We start from the raw sequence: 17,517 nt of genomic DNA on the forward strand, positions 1-17,517 counted from the left end.
CATTGGTACACTGTCTATAATACAATAATATAGTGATAAAAACATGTGAATACGCATTAAGTTGTTCATTTTCTGCTGATAAAAACAGCTTAAACAAACCAAAGCCTGTTTGCCTGTCTGAGGAACCCCAAAATCTTTTAATGGCTTCATCGTTTAAATAAACAAATATTAATAATAGCTCTGTAGGTCTATTAGTTATAGACATGTCTTCTGACACAAGCAACCATTCCATGGTTTTAATACAAATAAAGCCAAAAACAATGGTAACTATAGCTATACTATAGTATAGTTTAACCACAAATTAACCATGGTTTGGCTACACCACAGTTCAAACATGGTATTTGTTGTAAAACTGGTTATACAAACGGTAATCATAAGCCAAAAAAAACATGGTTACTACACTTTTAATACAGTAAAACCATGGTTGATTTTGTAAAGCACAGACCAGAAATGACACAAATTGTTATTCTGATTGTGGTTTTTAAATTTATTCAAACCTTTTAAGCAATCAGAATACACTAATGCATAAAAAGTACACTTCACATAATGGTAATGACAGATGCACATTGTAATATAGAAGTCAAAAAGACTGAAAAAGATGGTTTTAATTTCTTAAGAGATTTACATGAAATAGATAGTGAAATTATAATATAGATAATAATAGCTATTTTAGGTTTTAAAGCTCTAAAACATGGCCTATATTCTGTAGAAAAGCATAAGTGAGACTGGAGCTAATTTTTACACAAGGCAGTTGTCACAAAAGTTAATAATAAAACAAAGTTTTGAGTAAAAGATCCAGATAAACAAATGCCTGTCCTGTTTTATGTGGGTTCAAAACTGTCTTACAATAGAATTTTTTTTTAAGTATCATATTTCCTGGGCAATTATGTTGGTAATGTCCAACATCTTTTTGTTGCCAATTGTTTAAAATATCTGCACATATGTTGACTTAAAAATCCTGAGAATTATTTACCAGAGTAATGTGTTACAACTAGCCCTGGCATCCCCTTTAATATTACATATGACAATGATAATTAAAACTGCACACTGTAATATTCTTAATCACCTAAAAGAACAATCATACTCTAAAGCACTGTCAGAATTGGGAAGATTAGTCAGTTAAAACCATTATAAAATGATTCACAGAGATGGCTATCATATCTCTAAACCTACATGAAACCAGGCCTGATTATAGAGTTCAGTGGGATTCAGTTTCTTCTCGTTTGTTGTTTTGGCTTCGCAGGATGTTTCTTGAAGGAGTGGCAGTGTAAGAGACCCATGAAAGAGGTGGAGAGAGGGATCTGTATGTGTAGCACATTGTGAGATTACTGAGGACTCATTATTGCTGTGTGCACTCAGCACTGTCAGACCCTTGTAAGCTGATCTGGGTGGTGGGCAGTGGACAAGCTCAGGGAAACTATGTTAGCAATGTGCTCATTGTAAGGAAAGATTATCTGGCTTATAACTCCTAGAGAAGCAAAAAGAACAATGCATTGCCACTACAGAACTACAGAGGCATTAAGACCCAAGAGAACTGTTTCTTTACACAAAATAGGTCAATAAATAGAATAAATAACTGTACATGCCATCAGAATTCAGCACTTTTCACTTCAACACCCTTTAAGTTTATGAAGTAAAATGTCATTATATCTAAAGACACTATTTAATTTATCCCAAAATGTGGGCACTGGACCCATTTAAATTTATAAGACTTTTAATAAATAACTCTTTGATTAATAAAAGTATTATGGCTATTCCATTAAAGTGTTATCCCTTTTAGTCAATGGCTTTTAAAGTGCCAGCCGAGTGACAAAGCTGTGACTAGAGTCTAGGGAGGTAGCGTGTTAATCTAATTATGGCAGTATTTGTAGCTAACAGAGTTTGACACAGGTCAGGTAGATAATTGCATCGAGTCACTGAGAACCTTAATCCAACTTGAGATTTCTTCTTCAGTGTGATGTGAGGCTGAAGAGAAACACTCAGCGGGACTTTCACCTGCACAAATCAAAGAAATAGAGAAGAACAGCATATCAAATGATGATTTATCTACATCCAGCTGGTCAGACTTTGAATACAAAGTGCTTTCCAACAATAGCAACACCTGGTTATTTCACTCAAACTGCAAATATTCCCACAAAAAGCCTAATTGTTCCCTGTTTTTAGGTGTTTTATAGTGTAAGCCTTTTTCTTGTGGGTTGGGCACTGTATTCTATTACTGTGTTAGGTCCTAATGCACTTTGTTAGGCTGGTATCTTGTATCTCTGGATGGCAGACATTAATTTTACAGAGTAGTCTGATACTGGAGAAAGCGCTTTGGCTGAATGCTGAGCAGTGCTAGCGCTGTACTTCTGTATCATTAATTTAGAATTCTCCAAGGCAATATCGTGAAGCCAAACTAAAACACTGCATAATTCCCACTTCATTTGTTCATGAACTTACCTATTTAGCAGTGAGTTCCTTCCTCATGCAGGCTTTAAAGGATGTGAATCTCTCTTCACCTTTATATCCCTGGGTTCACGTGGAGAATATAAAGGATCATTTGGTTTTACATCATCAATAGAAACATTATCTTCAAAATGCTTCAAAATTTAGTTGATGAGACTACTAGAGGAACAATAAATGGCCACTAGAGGTCAGCAAAATTGCACCACAAAGAAGCGTTTACTTTGTTGAAATAACATTGGGAAAAAGGCAGCAGTAAGTATAGGGTTTGTATGTACAGAAGACTGTGATCTGTAAGATTTCTCCAACTGGAGAAAACCATCAACCGTCCCCCCATATTTACCCAGGAGCCACGATGCAGCCGGTCCTTCATTATCCCAATGAACTCCTTGTAGCTCAGCTGGTCATCATGGTCCACATCAAAGATCTTGAAAACAGTGTTGACGAGGTGTCGTGTCAGCTTCAGGCCAGTGGCCACATAGACTGCCCGTGCAAACTCATCTGTGAGAACCAAACACCATTACCCACAAGCGGTTCAAGAGTAAATGGATTATATGCATGGCTTCTATCTTTACCTTGTCCAATTGGGCGATTTGCATAGTTGTACATTTGCATGGCAATGGTAAAATCCTCTAAGTTGTTGAGGAACTGAAAAAAGGTCCTAAACTCTTCAAACGTGATGCCCTACAAGAGAAGATCAGCGTTAAATCAGATGAAATCATCAATGTTCCTTTTAAGAGGCACCTTTGGGCAAAAGAAAGATAATTATGACAGAATCTTTAAAATAGGACAGCACTCATGCAGAGAGCTAGTACATATAATGATGAATTTCAAAATATATAGCTAGGGTCTCAGAATAATAAATGCTACACAAACAAGAAAATACTGCATCATGCCACGACTATTCCAACCAGGGGGACACCTTAAGTGTCTGTGGGACCTTGAAGAGCGATAGCAGATCCAAAGACAGAAAACAGCAAAGCCAAACAATCCCAGCACACATCTCTCCTGCTCCTATACAGGTTGAGCTGTCGACACCTTTAGATTGTTTTGTTTAAGGAGAGGTCGGGCAGCTTGTCGACTCTTCCAAAGAAGATTAACCCGATACTTGCATACATAAAAACAAAAGGAGATGTGTCCAAAATATCTCAGCGCCAGCAGATTACCCAAACAGCGGCCCTTTGGATTTCCACTCATCCATTTCCAGGCACTAGACCCACGTCTTTTTCTGAAGCCTCTCTTGCAACCAACAACAACTGTTTTACAAATGATCTAATGAGTAATATGTGACGCTTTGGTGGTTTTACAAGTTAAGCTGTATTGCAATATCTCTTAACTTAAGAATAAAAACCACTTATATAGCAATGGCCATCCACCAACAGCCTCTTTGAGCAGCTGAAAAGAATCTAACCTCATAATGTGAGGGTCAATGTGCAAAAAGGGAAACAGCCTGAAGAAAAAATGACACTAGCATCACTCAGATTATAAATATCTGTATCTCTCTACTATGTGGTCGTATTTGTTTACTATGCAATGATTTGAATAGACTCGTTCATGAAAAATACATCAACATAGATAAAGGTAAACGAGTAGCAAGTGCAAATTGCAATCAAATTTAAATGCGTTGACTATAGCACTTGATTGGAAAGCCTCCTGACTTTTCTGAGTGATGATGCTTGTGAATGTGTGTGTGTGTGTGACCAGAACAAATGTATTACCTTCTCATCGGGTATGCTTTGACGCACATTCTCAAGGTAGCCTGTGATGTTCTCCACTGTGGTGTAACGCAGCAGGATCCGAGCGAAGTCTTCCTCACTGATGGTGGTCATTCCCTTGGAATAGCCGACAAACTCAATCTCAAGGACTTCTGTCTGCAGGTTGTCCATGAATCTGCCGACAGAGCGTGACACACTGTGTTAAGAGGAGATGCCATCACTTGCTCAGTAAGACACTAGACTAAGTGTCTGGACCATCCCAAGATGCTTTAAAACCAATACAACATCCTCACGGACGGCCTCAGGCCATTCAAACTCCTTCTTAAAGGCCATGCATTAATAACATGTATAAAAACAGTCTGAAGAAACCTGAGGCTGTATTACAGAAACGTAATTAAACTTCATGATGGAGTTCATCTTAATTTAAGACTAAGGAAATCCAGCCGCCTAGATTTGGGTCACAGTCACGGAATCTGTCACTAACCTGTAGAAGTCATCAAAGTTAAGTTCACTTTTGCCCTTTCTTCCAAAGAAATGCACCAGCAGAGTTGTGTCGGTGACATTTTCTGGTTCGTGCTGTGAAAGCAAGTTACGAAAACGCATTATTCAGCTGTAAAAACTGAATAAGGGAGCAAAATGTGTCACAGAATAAGTGTACACAAAAATAGCTTGATGAGGATATAACTGTACAGCCATAAACATCACATATCACAACATAAACAACACAGATACAGACACAAACACAAATAAATTTAAATTGGCAAAGAAATATATAAAAAGATCAATTAAAAAGCAATTGAGATCAGACTTGAAAAAAGCTAAATCTCTATCATACATCTTAAAATCACACAATTGTCACTTGATTTGGTGCACTTCAGATAGCTATGAATATTGATTAAAGGGATAATGACATTTCTGTCATCATTTTTTTACACTCTTGATGTTACTCTAGCTCTCTTTAGCACATTCTTGAGATATTTTTAATAGTACTTATTGCATCCCTACATTCAATGTAAAATAGATTTGTTACATGAGGGCAAGTAAATGATGACAGAATTCATTTTGGATGAACTAGTCATATCTATTAAGTTTTGGAAAGTTAATATGTTTGATAGCGCAAAGACACATCATGGAGCAGCCGACATCATCTCATGCCACGCAAACAACAGGTTGCTCGTGCAGAAAATCTGCATACAAGATATACCTAAATGATCCTTTGCAGCAATGTATCATTACAAAAAGTATTTTGGAAATGTGCATTAACACGATATTCTAGATATCATCATATAATAACAATAATTTTATTTCAAACAATAATTTTTATTGACATGCATAAAACCAAATCTCTTTTGTTGTGCGGTTCAGTTATCTTCATATGCAATTTAAGGTCTTGAGCGATCTATTAATATCTAACTGTAACAACATAAAGTGTAGAGACATTAATATATGAAAAAAAAAAAACATGAAACAATGGGCAGAACCTGACATGGGATGGGGGACAGGGAAGGGCCAAGGGTAATACGAGTCGAGATTCGAATGAGAAAACGTGAGCTTGAGGATACTTGTACCTCCATCAGATCTGAAAAGAGAACTATTCTCGCACCATGCCTTAGAACATCCCAGAAACTTCTGGGTTCAGACTGAGGCTGCTCTTTTTTAAGTACCTGTATATCAGAGGTAAAAATATTAAAGGCTTAACAAAACAAGATTTAGACAATACAGTGAAAGTCTATTCCACATGCAAAAACCACCTGAATGAATGCAACATAATGTGAAGTAAACGACACTGCGCCCTTCTAATAAATTTCTCCCTATGTGATAAGTGCTGTTTTATCTTAAATCAGTTAAAGTTTTGTTTTCTATGGGTTTTTTTTTTTCAGTTTTCACTTAATTTAAACTGTGCTTTCAAACTAATCAATATAAAACACAGCTCAAATTTCTAGCTATAAGTCACAAAAACCACAGATGAAAACACACAAGGTATGTGCAGTGTCAAGTAGAACTAATTGTCCTCTACAGTTCACCAAAAATGCAGTTGTGAGTCCTGAAAAGGTATGGGTATGAGTTTGGTTAACTCTCATAAAAAAAACAAAACAAGATAAGAGAGTAACCGTATTAAACACTAAAATACAGGCTAGACAATCATATTCTGCTAACTGTGTGAACATGACTTCAGAGCTTCAGTCAGTAAACAAGCGTTCTGAATCAATCCAGTTAGGTCCTAGCCAAGATAAACAGTGGATTGTGTTCAGTATTATTATTTATTTAAAATCAGCACAATTATATTGTGGTTTACACACAGACAAACACTGACTGAACAGAGCTGAAAGAGCATCTCATTTCTCATGTTTGTTGCGGAGACTGTTTTTTTCCTCAGCTGCAACTCTCACAAAACTCATGGTCAAGCCGTTGCAAGAAGTAACCTAAACCCAAATACCACTCTTCAAGCAACTGTAAAAATAAAACACGGGGGTCCAGGGAGCGTTGCCATTCTTTAGGTGAGGGCCTTTTAATGTGATTCTGTGAGACCGTTCCTCAGCAGAAAGCTCCTGACAGTAGACAAGCAACATAAATGATCTGTTTCAGCCTCTGGATGATTTTTCTGCTCTCCTAGACAATAGAGCTGCATTTCAGACTGAGCCCCATTAGAGCTGCATTGTCCCTCCTCTCTGGAGGTGAGCCATGCGTGAGGGTCACTGTGTAACGCCCTATCCAAACATTTCAGTATGTACAATAATATTGCTCAATGACTGTCTGAAAGAAGCCACTGAATTTGGATGTAACCCTTCTGGTTTATTGAGCACTAATTAGGGTGAAGCTACATAAACATTAGTGGTTATGACGAGCATGCATGGTTGCTGTTGATCATGACCGTACAAGTTCAATCAAGCACAGACCACATTAATGGCATGCTGAAAACATGCCATACTTAAGGATTCTTTAGTAGACAAATACATACATCGCTGCTGACAGATCCTTGATGTCCATACAGTTCCACGCTCTCACACATCGAAGATTATGATGATGGCGTGCACAACAGGAAAGAAATCAAATATTATCACCATTCAGCATCTGTCATACTTCACTAAGGAATGGTGAAAGACAAAGAAGTCTGAATGTGTTTTTCAAAACACAATCTATAAAAATCTGCATTTCCCCCGCATTAGAGATTAGAGGCTTATTTCAGTCTTGTTACACCATGCAAATTTGTTCAAATGAACATGCATGAATCATGCACTACAACAACTCTCAAATTCAAATGAGATTAAGAACATGCAACAATAAAAATTCTCAAAAAAAAAAAATTCACAATTCATGGATTTCTAGTTTAACAGATGTGTAAAAAAATTATGGAATAGTTCATCCAAAAATGATCATTCACTCATGTCCTTCTAACATGGTGAAATTCATAGCAGATAATGGATAGCTATAGATGATAATAGTGTTGGGGAAAGTAACTTTTAAAAGTAATGCATTGCAATATTGTGTTACTCCCTAAAAAAGTAAATTACTAGCGCTGCCAAATGATTAATCGTGATTAATCGCATTCAAAGTAAAAGTTTTTGTTTTGGTAATATATGTGTACTGTTTATAATGATTATGTATATGTAAATATACAGACATACAGTATATATAAAAAAAAATATTGATATGTACTGTATATACATTTATATTCTTATATTTTATATTATATAAATAAAATGTTATATATAAAATATAAAATTATATATATTTTAAATATATACATGCAAGTATTTGTATTTAAATATACATAATAAATATACACAGTACACACATATATCATGTAAACAAAATCTTTTGGATCAGGATTAATCTTTTGACAGCAATAGTAATTAAATTACTTTTTCACTTTTTGTGGCAAGCAATGCACTGTGTTACTTTTGCATTGCTTCTGGGCTGGGCTTACTTGATTGTTTTCAATATAAAAAGTTCTGCTTTTGGCAGAATGTAAAAGCGCTTTCACATCTGTACAGTAGAGGGCGCAGCTCAAGCTAACCTTACTTAAAAAAAAATTTAAAAAGTAATTTTTGCTTATTTATATGATTGAACTAGATCATCAAATGTCAGCAGCAAAGACATTGTTTTATAAAATGTGATTTAATACATTAGGATATTTGTATTATTTCACATACTTCATTTTTGTAGGTGTGTGTCATATTCCGAGTGCATTTTAGTGTCTTTAAACATGTTGAGGAAAACTGAATCTGTTTTTGTGCAGATGACATGAGTAAATGCATATTCACATTTAGTCTAGAACTACAGAAAGTCTCAGGGTGACACAACACACGTAATGCCTCTACACTCCCGATTTCTATCAACACTGGACAGGAGGGCTGTCAGTCAATAATTTGGAAAATAAAGAAACTTTTGTTACTAATTTGAAAAGTAACTCAATATTTCCTTGTAAATTAATCGGTTCAGTGTATTAAATTCAGTTCGATAGCAGTGTCGATGTTGCAAATTCATCAAACAAACTGACTTAGCTATAAAGCATCTCTGAAGAAGACAATATCGTCAGTGTTGGGTTCAAGTTTTGTTCTCATGTGTGTCAGTGCCATCAAATCAATGATATTACAAATCAGTGATTCTATTAAATCCCCACTAAGCAAGCTATAGTCTTGCCAGATGTTAATCAATCAAATAAGAAAGAAGTAAGGGTTTGGATTGACATGAGCAGGAGAAAACATGACAGAATTTATTTTTCTAGATGAACTATTTCCTTAGATTACTTTCAGATGCCTACACATCGAATCAAGATATGGCAAAAGAATATGCTCATGCCACAGAGGAGTGTAAAATGCTTTTGGTAGGAAGGCAGAAATGTATTTCTTACCAGCTGAGAGTAACTGTCAGGATCTCCTCCCCGCTCTATTTTCTTTTCATTTTTCTTACGGAATATCTCTTCCAGCTAAATGAAAAATGTAGAAATGTATCTTTAAGCATTCTGACACTCCTATCAATAATAAACAACAACAAAACCAACCGTACCACCATGAATTCCCTCTTATCCACCATTTCATTGCCATCTGCATCAAACATGTTGAAAGCAATTTTAAATCCTGCATGTGGCTCTAGAAAACAAAAGATAGACACATAACACATCTTCATATTGCTTTATTTCTCGTGACCATTGTTTGTGCTAAACAAGCATGGATTTAACCTAAAGACAAACTTACTTGTCAAAATGCAAAGCAGAAACAGATACTCTGTGTAAGCGATGACACCTGAAAAAAAGCACATAAACATTTGCTTTTAAGAGTTCAAACAAAGCAACATCCCAGAACCTCCCTTCAAAATAACTTTTACTATCAAATGTCGTTTTAAACTAGAGATCCTTTCTTCTTTTACATTGATAAGATCTAAGAGGATCCCGTTCTTTTCTCTTATCTGGTGTTCTCTTTGCACAAACAGAGACGTTAAAATGGTAAAATAACCAGGCTGGACACAAACCCAAACAAAATTAGAGCTCCTGAGTTCCCCTCTGTTTATTTTCCTAGGTGTAAAACATTCTCAAGTGATCTGTAACTGATTGCAAATGCCTGATGTGGGTTTGTTTTGCTTTTTGAGGTCTGTTAGTCCTTTGTTGTGTGAGAGGAGAAGAAAGGAAGAGCAACTGTCAGGTCTCTGTCTAGAAGAGACTTGAGGAGAATTGTTCCTGCCACTGAAAGCATTCCCAAGCTTTTGTTTGAAGGAGATGATAGTGACTTGGACACAGATAGTTCAGGAGGGCTTCTTTGAGTGCTGTGGGAAACAGACTTCGGAATGTTTATGGAAACGGATGAAGAAAGGTAAAGGAGAACAGAATAGAGAAGATACATTTTCACATTTGTGACCCTGGACAACAAAACCTTCCATCTTAAGTGACAGTTTTTTTTTTTAATTCAGATTTATACATCATCATCTGAAAGCTTAATAAGTAAGCATTGCATTGATGAATGGTTTATTAGTATCGGACAATATCTGGCCGAGATATAACTATTTGAAAATCTGGAATCTTGGAGGGTGCAAAAAAAAAAAAAAAGAATATATATATATATATATATATATATATAAAATCGCCTTTGAAGTTGTCCAGATGAATTCTTAGCAATGCATATTACTAATCAAATTTTTTTTTTTTTTGAGATATTTTCGGTAGGAAAATTACAAAATATCTTCATTGAACATATTTACTTAAAGCTGCGGTAGGTAACATTTGACGCTCTAGCGGTTAATAAACAGAACTGCTTGCGTCTTGCGGAAGAACATCGTAGCCGGAACTACTTCTCTCTGTTTATGTCTATGAAGAATCACAAAGGTACTGGGTTACTCCGCCGCAGTACCCCCGAAGCAATCTAAAATAGTCCGAATATAAACACTTATTATAGATGTACCCTAATGATTCAGGACAAGCTAAAAACACGGTTTGGAAAATGGATTCATGGTGTACTCGCTTATTATATAAATCTTTCTACATTTTGAACACAAACAAAGTTACGGACCGCAGCTCTGATTGGTTGTTACCAGAACGGATGAATTTCTGCAAATGGCAATAGGACACTGGGAGGAGCCAGAGGAGCTTGATTTTTTTCACAGATTATCTGTCTCATATTCTACTGTCAGGACATAATGACAGGTTTAACAAATATGTAAAAAATATATATTTACAAAAGTTACCTACTGCAGCTTTAATATCCTAATGATTTTTGTCATAAAAGAAAAATCATAATTTTGACCCCTACAATGTTTTTTTAGCTATTGCTAAAAACATACCTAAGCGAATGACTTCTGAAGGATCATGTGACACTGAAGACTGGAGTAATGATGCTGACAATTCAGCTTTGACATCATAAGATTTCTTTTAAATATATTAAAATAGAAAAAGTTTGATTTTGTAATAACATTTTACTTAATTTTAATCAAAAAGTCAGTAAAAACTAATATTACTTTAATATATATAAACTTAACATATACAAGCATATACATACATACATATTCATGTGACTTTAATGTGTTAATTTATTACATATTTTACATTTAATTGAATAAAAATTAATGTTATATTCATCTGAATTTAAATTCATGTATATATATTAAATTCAGTACTTTTTAGATTAGATATTTTAAATGCATTTAAAAATATATCATGACCCCAGATTCATAAATCAATGCCATTAGAGCAATTTAGGCCTGAAGTACAACTTTTTGTAATATCTAATCAATGCTTCATCTGCTATAAGTCTTTTTATTATCTTAATTTACATGCTTTATTCACCAAATATTAATTTATGTGATTATTTGTGATAAATTGATTGCCCTCTGTATACCCACACTATTCAAAACTTAGTTAAGAGATCAACGGCTGCCTGTGCATTAAGTCCTTTAGGATCCCAGACAGGTTTCATTAGAGCCACACACCTTCAGTCTTGCAGAAAGAAACCCAGCCCAAGAGCTCAAACAGTTGTCAGAACACAAAGACTTCCACAGAAACAATTCATATAGAGTGTCAGTGATGGAGATGTAATCCAACTCCATTCTTCGAATTCATACTGTCCAGAGTGATACAGGGCTGCCACCAGGACAAGTCTCAACACTGCAAAGTTCAAACAGCTCTTTTCATTTTCTGAAGTAAGGCTTTGTTCACAGATCAAGCCTATCTTCTTTTCCTATTTTTTTTTAACCTAAGTGCAGCTTTAACATTTAACAGCCGGATTAAAAGCCCAAATCCAGGCCCTGGCACTCCAGCAGAGCAACGGTGAGCAGAGATATCATGCACTATGTGGAGTGTTTAAAATGTAAGAAAGAACATTACAAGGAATGTACTGTTAGCATCTTGTAAACCCCCTCGTTAAAAGCTGAATTATAAACTACATGAATGTTCTCTATAAAATAGAAACATTAAAAAATACCATAAATTTCCTTTAAATTTTTCTATTTTTGCTGATAATCAAGTACAATAAGCAAACGATGCTTTTTCTTAGAGCACGTCTAGAAAGTAAGACCTCAGGGTAATATAAAGCTTGTTATCTTATGGATTAGTATGAATGTGTGTGCGTGGCGCACCCCTCGGCTGTGTGTGATTATTTTCTATTCAAATGACATACCACGTGTTATGCACTGTTTTTTTTTTTTGTTTTTTTTTGTCACCTTGCTATCTGTGATTATCCCAGAGCAAAGTCACAGTAATGTCAGACTGATTGAGAGATAAGAGAGTATTTACAGCCTGTGCACTCTCTGCCACACGAGGCCAGTTTCAGGATCCAGACTTTCAGAACACTGGGTCTTTGGGTGGCCTAAGCATTTGCACGCTAAAAATTGTATCCTAATTGCACCTACATCACAATATCTGTTCGAATTTTAAGTACATCATCCATAATTTGCACATTACTGTATATTAACTCTGTATTTAGAATGATAGCCACACACGCGGTAGTTTGAAAGCAGATCCTCTCAAAGTCAAATTGCCTGAAGGCATTTACTGCCTGAAGGCATTTACTGTAGTAAACAATGATCAAATGACAAAAGTATTAAACACTGCATTATACAATACAAATCAATTTACATAGCAGGATTATTAGATCTCACCTCTTTCCCGCAGGTTTCGGAACAGACGGGATGATCCTTTCCAAACAGGTGGCGTATCTGACAGAATCTTGTCTAGATCCTTTTTTAAAAAAAGCACATATATTCAGTATCATTCTGATTTTCTAAACTCAAGTAGATGAATATTCAGTTGAAGAAAAATCAAACCTGCTTTGTGAGGGATCTCCAAAACCTCTTTTCTAAAAGAATTAAGACGGATGTAAGAATTAGTTATGGTATCATTAAAACTATTTCTTAATGAAAGCAGATAAAAGGTAAAAAATGGGTCAAAAAATATAGCATAACACACTAGTTTATGTACAATATTTTTGTATTAATGACGAATAAGTATTTTTCGTATCTAAAATGCATGATTATTTGCCAAAGATTTGTTATATATTCTTTATTAAATAAAAGAGATAATATTTAATACATTTCATTTCTGTTTTCAATACAATTTAATAAATGTAGAAATAAAAAATAAAATCCAAATATTTACAGCGGTAAGCAAATATAAAAGTATTTAAAACCAAACAACTATACAAGGTTCAAATACAAGCTGTGGCTTCTGTTTATCTAATGCAGTCAAATTGTGTTTTACAGCCACAGCATAAAACCATAAATACCACTATTCGTTCCGTCACGCATATGCCATTAAAGATGGTGATGCAATGTTTGCCTGCCATATTACAGTTCACATTTTATTCTCGTCTGCACATTCCAGGAAGTCCAAGTTTCAGATAGCAGCAAACATGACTGGTTGAAACACAACTCCCCTACAAGTATAGCTGGGTCCTGAAAATACATTTATAGAGTATATCAACTCTACCATCTGGACCGATCTCAGTGCCTTTCCACTTTATGTGAGATATGAACTTAATGAGATCCACGGTACCTGACACACATGTTTAGAAGTTGTCTGTCTAGCTGGTTTCAGATTTTGCTTACAGAAATAGGTCATAAGTGTGATGCTGGCAGAGAGAGATGACTATCTTCATGCAGGTGTTGCAGCTACATATGTTGATTTTATGCTTGCAGGGTTACTTGCTTTTAAGATAAAAGGGTTATTCCTCAATGAGGCACATATTGCTGATAAAAGTTATACTTCACCCAAAAATGAAAATTCTGTCATTATTTACTGCTCATGTCATGCTGTTTGAAATCCACAATTGAAGAATATGCTATTCATACTTCCTCTTGAGTTTGGTTTATCAACGAATTAGTTGATCTGGTTATCAATAACACTACTGTAAATGATTTGTGATTCCTAGCCACTGTAACTTTTCTTTTATGGTGCTTTTAAATTCCTTTTGAAGCTTAAATGCTCCATTGAACACAGCAACTAGCACTTTCTTCAATTTTCACTTTTGATCAACAGAAAAATCATCAACCTTTTTTGTTTTTATGGTTATGCAAACATTACGGTAACATTCTATTTTGTCATTTTACAACCATTACAAGAACATTGCTTTTAAAAGTTCTAAAAATATCCTGAAACAAGTAGAAACATATGAAAACATTAAACGAAATAAACTGTTCCTTGAATGATGCATTGAACATTAATGTTTTTGAGCTAATTTTTTGAGTACATTATTAAAGATCAGATAACTCTGAATAAACATTCTAATAACGTTAACTAGAAGAACGTTTGTTCATAACTTTTCCAGAATATTAGTCAAAGCTCTGAGCACATTTCCTGTTAGCTGGGTAATTGACCCTTTCATATCAGCTTTCGAATTTTGTCATTTGTAAAACAAATTACAAATAAAAAAATAATAATATTTTGACCCTAATGTGTCATGACAGATCACCATAGCACCTCAGTTCAAGTGGCACTCTTCCTCTTCGTTTCGTTTTAATTGTTTAAAGTTGTCAGAACATAATTTTTCAAGTTCAAGTCCACCGACGTTAATATACTCTACAGTCTGGTTTGTTTGCCAGACAAAAACGGCAAATTCTGCATCACTGGTCAGATGACCTGTCAATCAAACTCAATTATTTATCTCAATCAGTGTTACTTGCCATTTGTCAGCCACTAGGATTCTGAGTGCTTCATGTGTTAGTCTATAGTTACAAAATCATATAATGAGCTCAAAGAAGGATTATTAACTGCTTGTGTAACTCACTCTTTGGTTCGCTCATAGTGATGGACTCAATGAAGTCGAGGGGAGTCATATAAAGCTGTCCATCATACTCCAGTGAACTGAAGAGCCTGAACCTGTGCTCATGGGCTGACATCGAAACCTCTTCATTTTCAGCAGATGCACTGGCCTATAATTAAGCAAATTCACATCTCAATTAGAGAACACAGAAACACAGGATAAGCTAGCCATCTTCTGTTTGGACAGCTTCCTACTGTACAAAAAAAATAAAAAAAAACACAAACATCCACAAGCAGAAATATCAAGAAGACAGTTTTCTTCTCACTCTACAGTGGCCGGCAGCCAGGCCCACTGGGCACTGTGCAAACACCCTGGGAATGTGTGCCCTGCTACTTATTACCCCCATCAAACGTCGACCCGGCTGCCAAGTACCGTGTCCAGTTACCTCAACTCTGGATTCCTGCGTCTCAGTTCACAACTCAAGGTTACGTTTGACCCAAGCAGATAAGAGTATAAAAACAAAAGGGAACAGTGCAGACAGAATCACACAAGACTGATTCAATCCTGTATTTAATGATCAATCTGATAACAGTCTGATAAATGCTTTTTCGACAACAGTCAAAACCAATAGTAGCCTGTGTGTACCAGAGGCACTTAAACATAATCCAGAGGATTCTTTTGCAATGTCAAACCTATAAAATAGAATAATTAATGTAATTAATCTCATGAATAAAAAGCAAATTTTTAAGGAAAAAGTAAATAATATGTGTTATAAGACAAACATATGTGTGGATGACCCTTGTAGCAGAATATTTTTTTTCCTCACATAGTTTTTGTTCTTTTTTGTATAAAAGTGACTTTAAAAGGCCTAACAGGACTAATGGCATTACTCTCTCACAATACGAGTCTAAGAAAAATACTGTAGTTTAGGAAACACCAGTGCAGATCAAATACTGATGTACTAATGTAAACCAAAAAAATCTGACTGAAAGCCAAATGGCAAGATATTTTGACAATACAGGAGAAATGGTTGTTGACTGTATTTGCATGCCTAGTAAAATGACCATAAGTCAAATGAGCATAAGTCAATACTACGCATGCAGAATATATCTATAAAATGTACAATATGCACAACACCTATAATATTTGTTTAAACCTTTCTTTAATATGTGTTTTTTTATGGAAACACAGTGTATCACCTGACTTATGAAACCGAATTCAGCACCTCTCTAGTGGAGAGCGACAGTTTTGATGGCACCCATTTTAAGATTTTTAATATAATATAATATAATAATAAAAACTGGGATGCTACATAAAAATTTAATGTAAATACAAACATAAACATTTCAAAATGTAGCCTACTAAGATTTACATACCTTCTCTTCTGCAGCAACTGTGGGCAACGGAGAAATCAATGCACGCAGACTCGCATTGTGCTGGTAGTAAACAACAGCGAATCCACCGACAGTGATACACAGTCCTGTCCCTGCTATAACTGCTCTTTCCCTCCATGACTGTCTGCTGTTAAAATAGAGGCTTAAACCGTTTGTAGAGCTGGTGAACTTGTTTCGCAGAGCCAGAAACCGACGCATGGCGGCCATCATGACTGTGTCACCGCGGGCAGACCGCGCGCGCTCACTCCTCGCGAGATGAAATATGTGACCTCGCTGCAACAGCACACGGTGCATCAACACATTAGCAGCTGTATTTGCAGTCATCTGCTCTTTCTATTCAGGTCATAGTTAGAAGTCATAGTTAAAACCCTCAGACCTCAACATGTTATGTTTTAACGTTTGGAGAAAACGTCCATCAAAAGGTTGTTCTCTCTTCTTCTTCTTCTTCTTCTTCTTCTTCTTTTTTTTTTTTTTTTTTTTTTTTTTTTTTACAAATTAAATACAGAAATATATAACAAAAAATAATAATTATTATTATTGTCGAGGGCAAATTCACATGTTCAGAATGATTAAGCCATTGCCCATAATTACTGCCTATTTGTATTGACAATTGTAAGCAAATAAATTATCAGTAAATAAACTGTAGAACAAATGTGGAAACGTAAAATGTGTTAACTTTAAAAACATTAAAAACTCATACAACCTATAAAAACAGTGTTTGTGAATGTGTTAAATGCTGTCTTTTCACAGTCCATTGCAAAAAATGTTATTGGTTCAGAAGTGCATTATATTATTTATACACTAATAACAATGTAGGCGTATTTCCTACAATAAAATAAATATGTAATAAGTAGTATATACCTTATTATATATACTACTTATATACTATCTATTTCTATAGATAGATAGATAGATAGATAGATAGATAGATAGATAGATAGATAGATAGATAGATAGATAGATAGATAGATAGATAGATAGATAGATAGATAGATAGATAGATGATATGCTGCATTTTTATAAAACATACCTGTACATACAAATATTGTCTGTTGTCTCTAGTGTGTTTGTGTGTGTGTGTGTGTGTGTGTGTGTGTGTGTGTGTGTGTGCTCTTGTTTTTGTGACATGTCAGGACTCAACTGTGTATAATGACATGGGTATGACACAGGTATTACAAGGAGAGGGTGACTTATGAGGACATAACCCATGTCCCCATTTTTCAAAACGCTTATAAATCATACAGAATGAGTTTTTTTTTTTTTTTTTTTTTGAGAAAGTAA

At 35.2% G+C, this 17,517-nt stretch overlaps 1 protein-coding gene across 4 annotated transcripts; it reads right to left on the minus strand.

Annotated features, from left to right (window-relative positions):
* Positions 1 to 442: 442 nt before the first annotated feature.
* Positions 443 to 16,506, minus strand: LOC113114212 (calcium uptake protein 3, mitochondrial-like). 4 transcript variants are annotated; one of them, XM_026281047.1, is made up of 15 exons: positions 16,219 to 16,506; positions 14,867 to 15,011; positions 12,909 to 12,940; positions 12,744 to 12,822; positions 9,356 to 9,403; positions 9,168 to 9,250; positions 9,013 to 9,087; positions 7,117 to 7,158; positions 5,726 to 5,821; positions 4,642 to 4,733; positions 4,161 to 4,332; positions 3,018 to 3,126; positions 2,786 to 2,943; positions 2,440 to 2,508; positions 443 to 1,995 (listed from the first exon to the last, which is right to left on the minus strand). In XM_026281047.1, exons 1-14 carry the CDS (start codon positions 16,444 to 16,446, stop codon positions 2,440 to 2,442), a joined length of 1,428 nt encoding a protein of 475 aa, XP_026136832.1. In that variant the 5' UTR covers positions 16,447 to 16,506; the 3' UTR covers positions 443 to 1,995. The 4 variants fall into 4 exon arrangements, with proteins under 4 accessions (XP_026136832.1, XP_026136833.1, XP_026136834.1 ...); XM_026281048.1 differs by lacking the exon at positions 7,117 to 7,158; XM_026281049.1 differs by lacking the exon at positions 5,726 to 5,821 and having other exon boundaries at positions 444 to 1,995; positions 16,219 to 16,505.
* Between the last annotated feature and the right edge of the window lie 1,011 nt (positions 16,507 to 17,517).

Source organism: Carassius auratus, chromosome 14 (assembly GCF_003368295.1).
Source record: "Carassius auratus strain Wakin chromosome 14, ASM336829v1, whole genome shotgun sequence".
Taxonomy (NCBI): domain Eukaryota; kingdom Metazoa; phylum Chordata; class Actinopteri; order Cypriniformes; family Cyprinidae; genus Carassius; species Carassius auratus.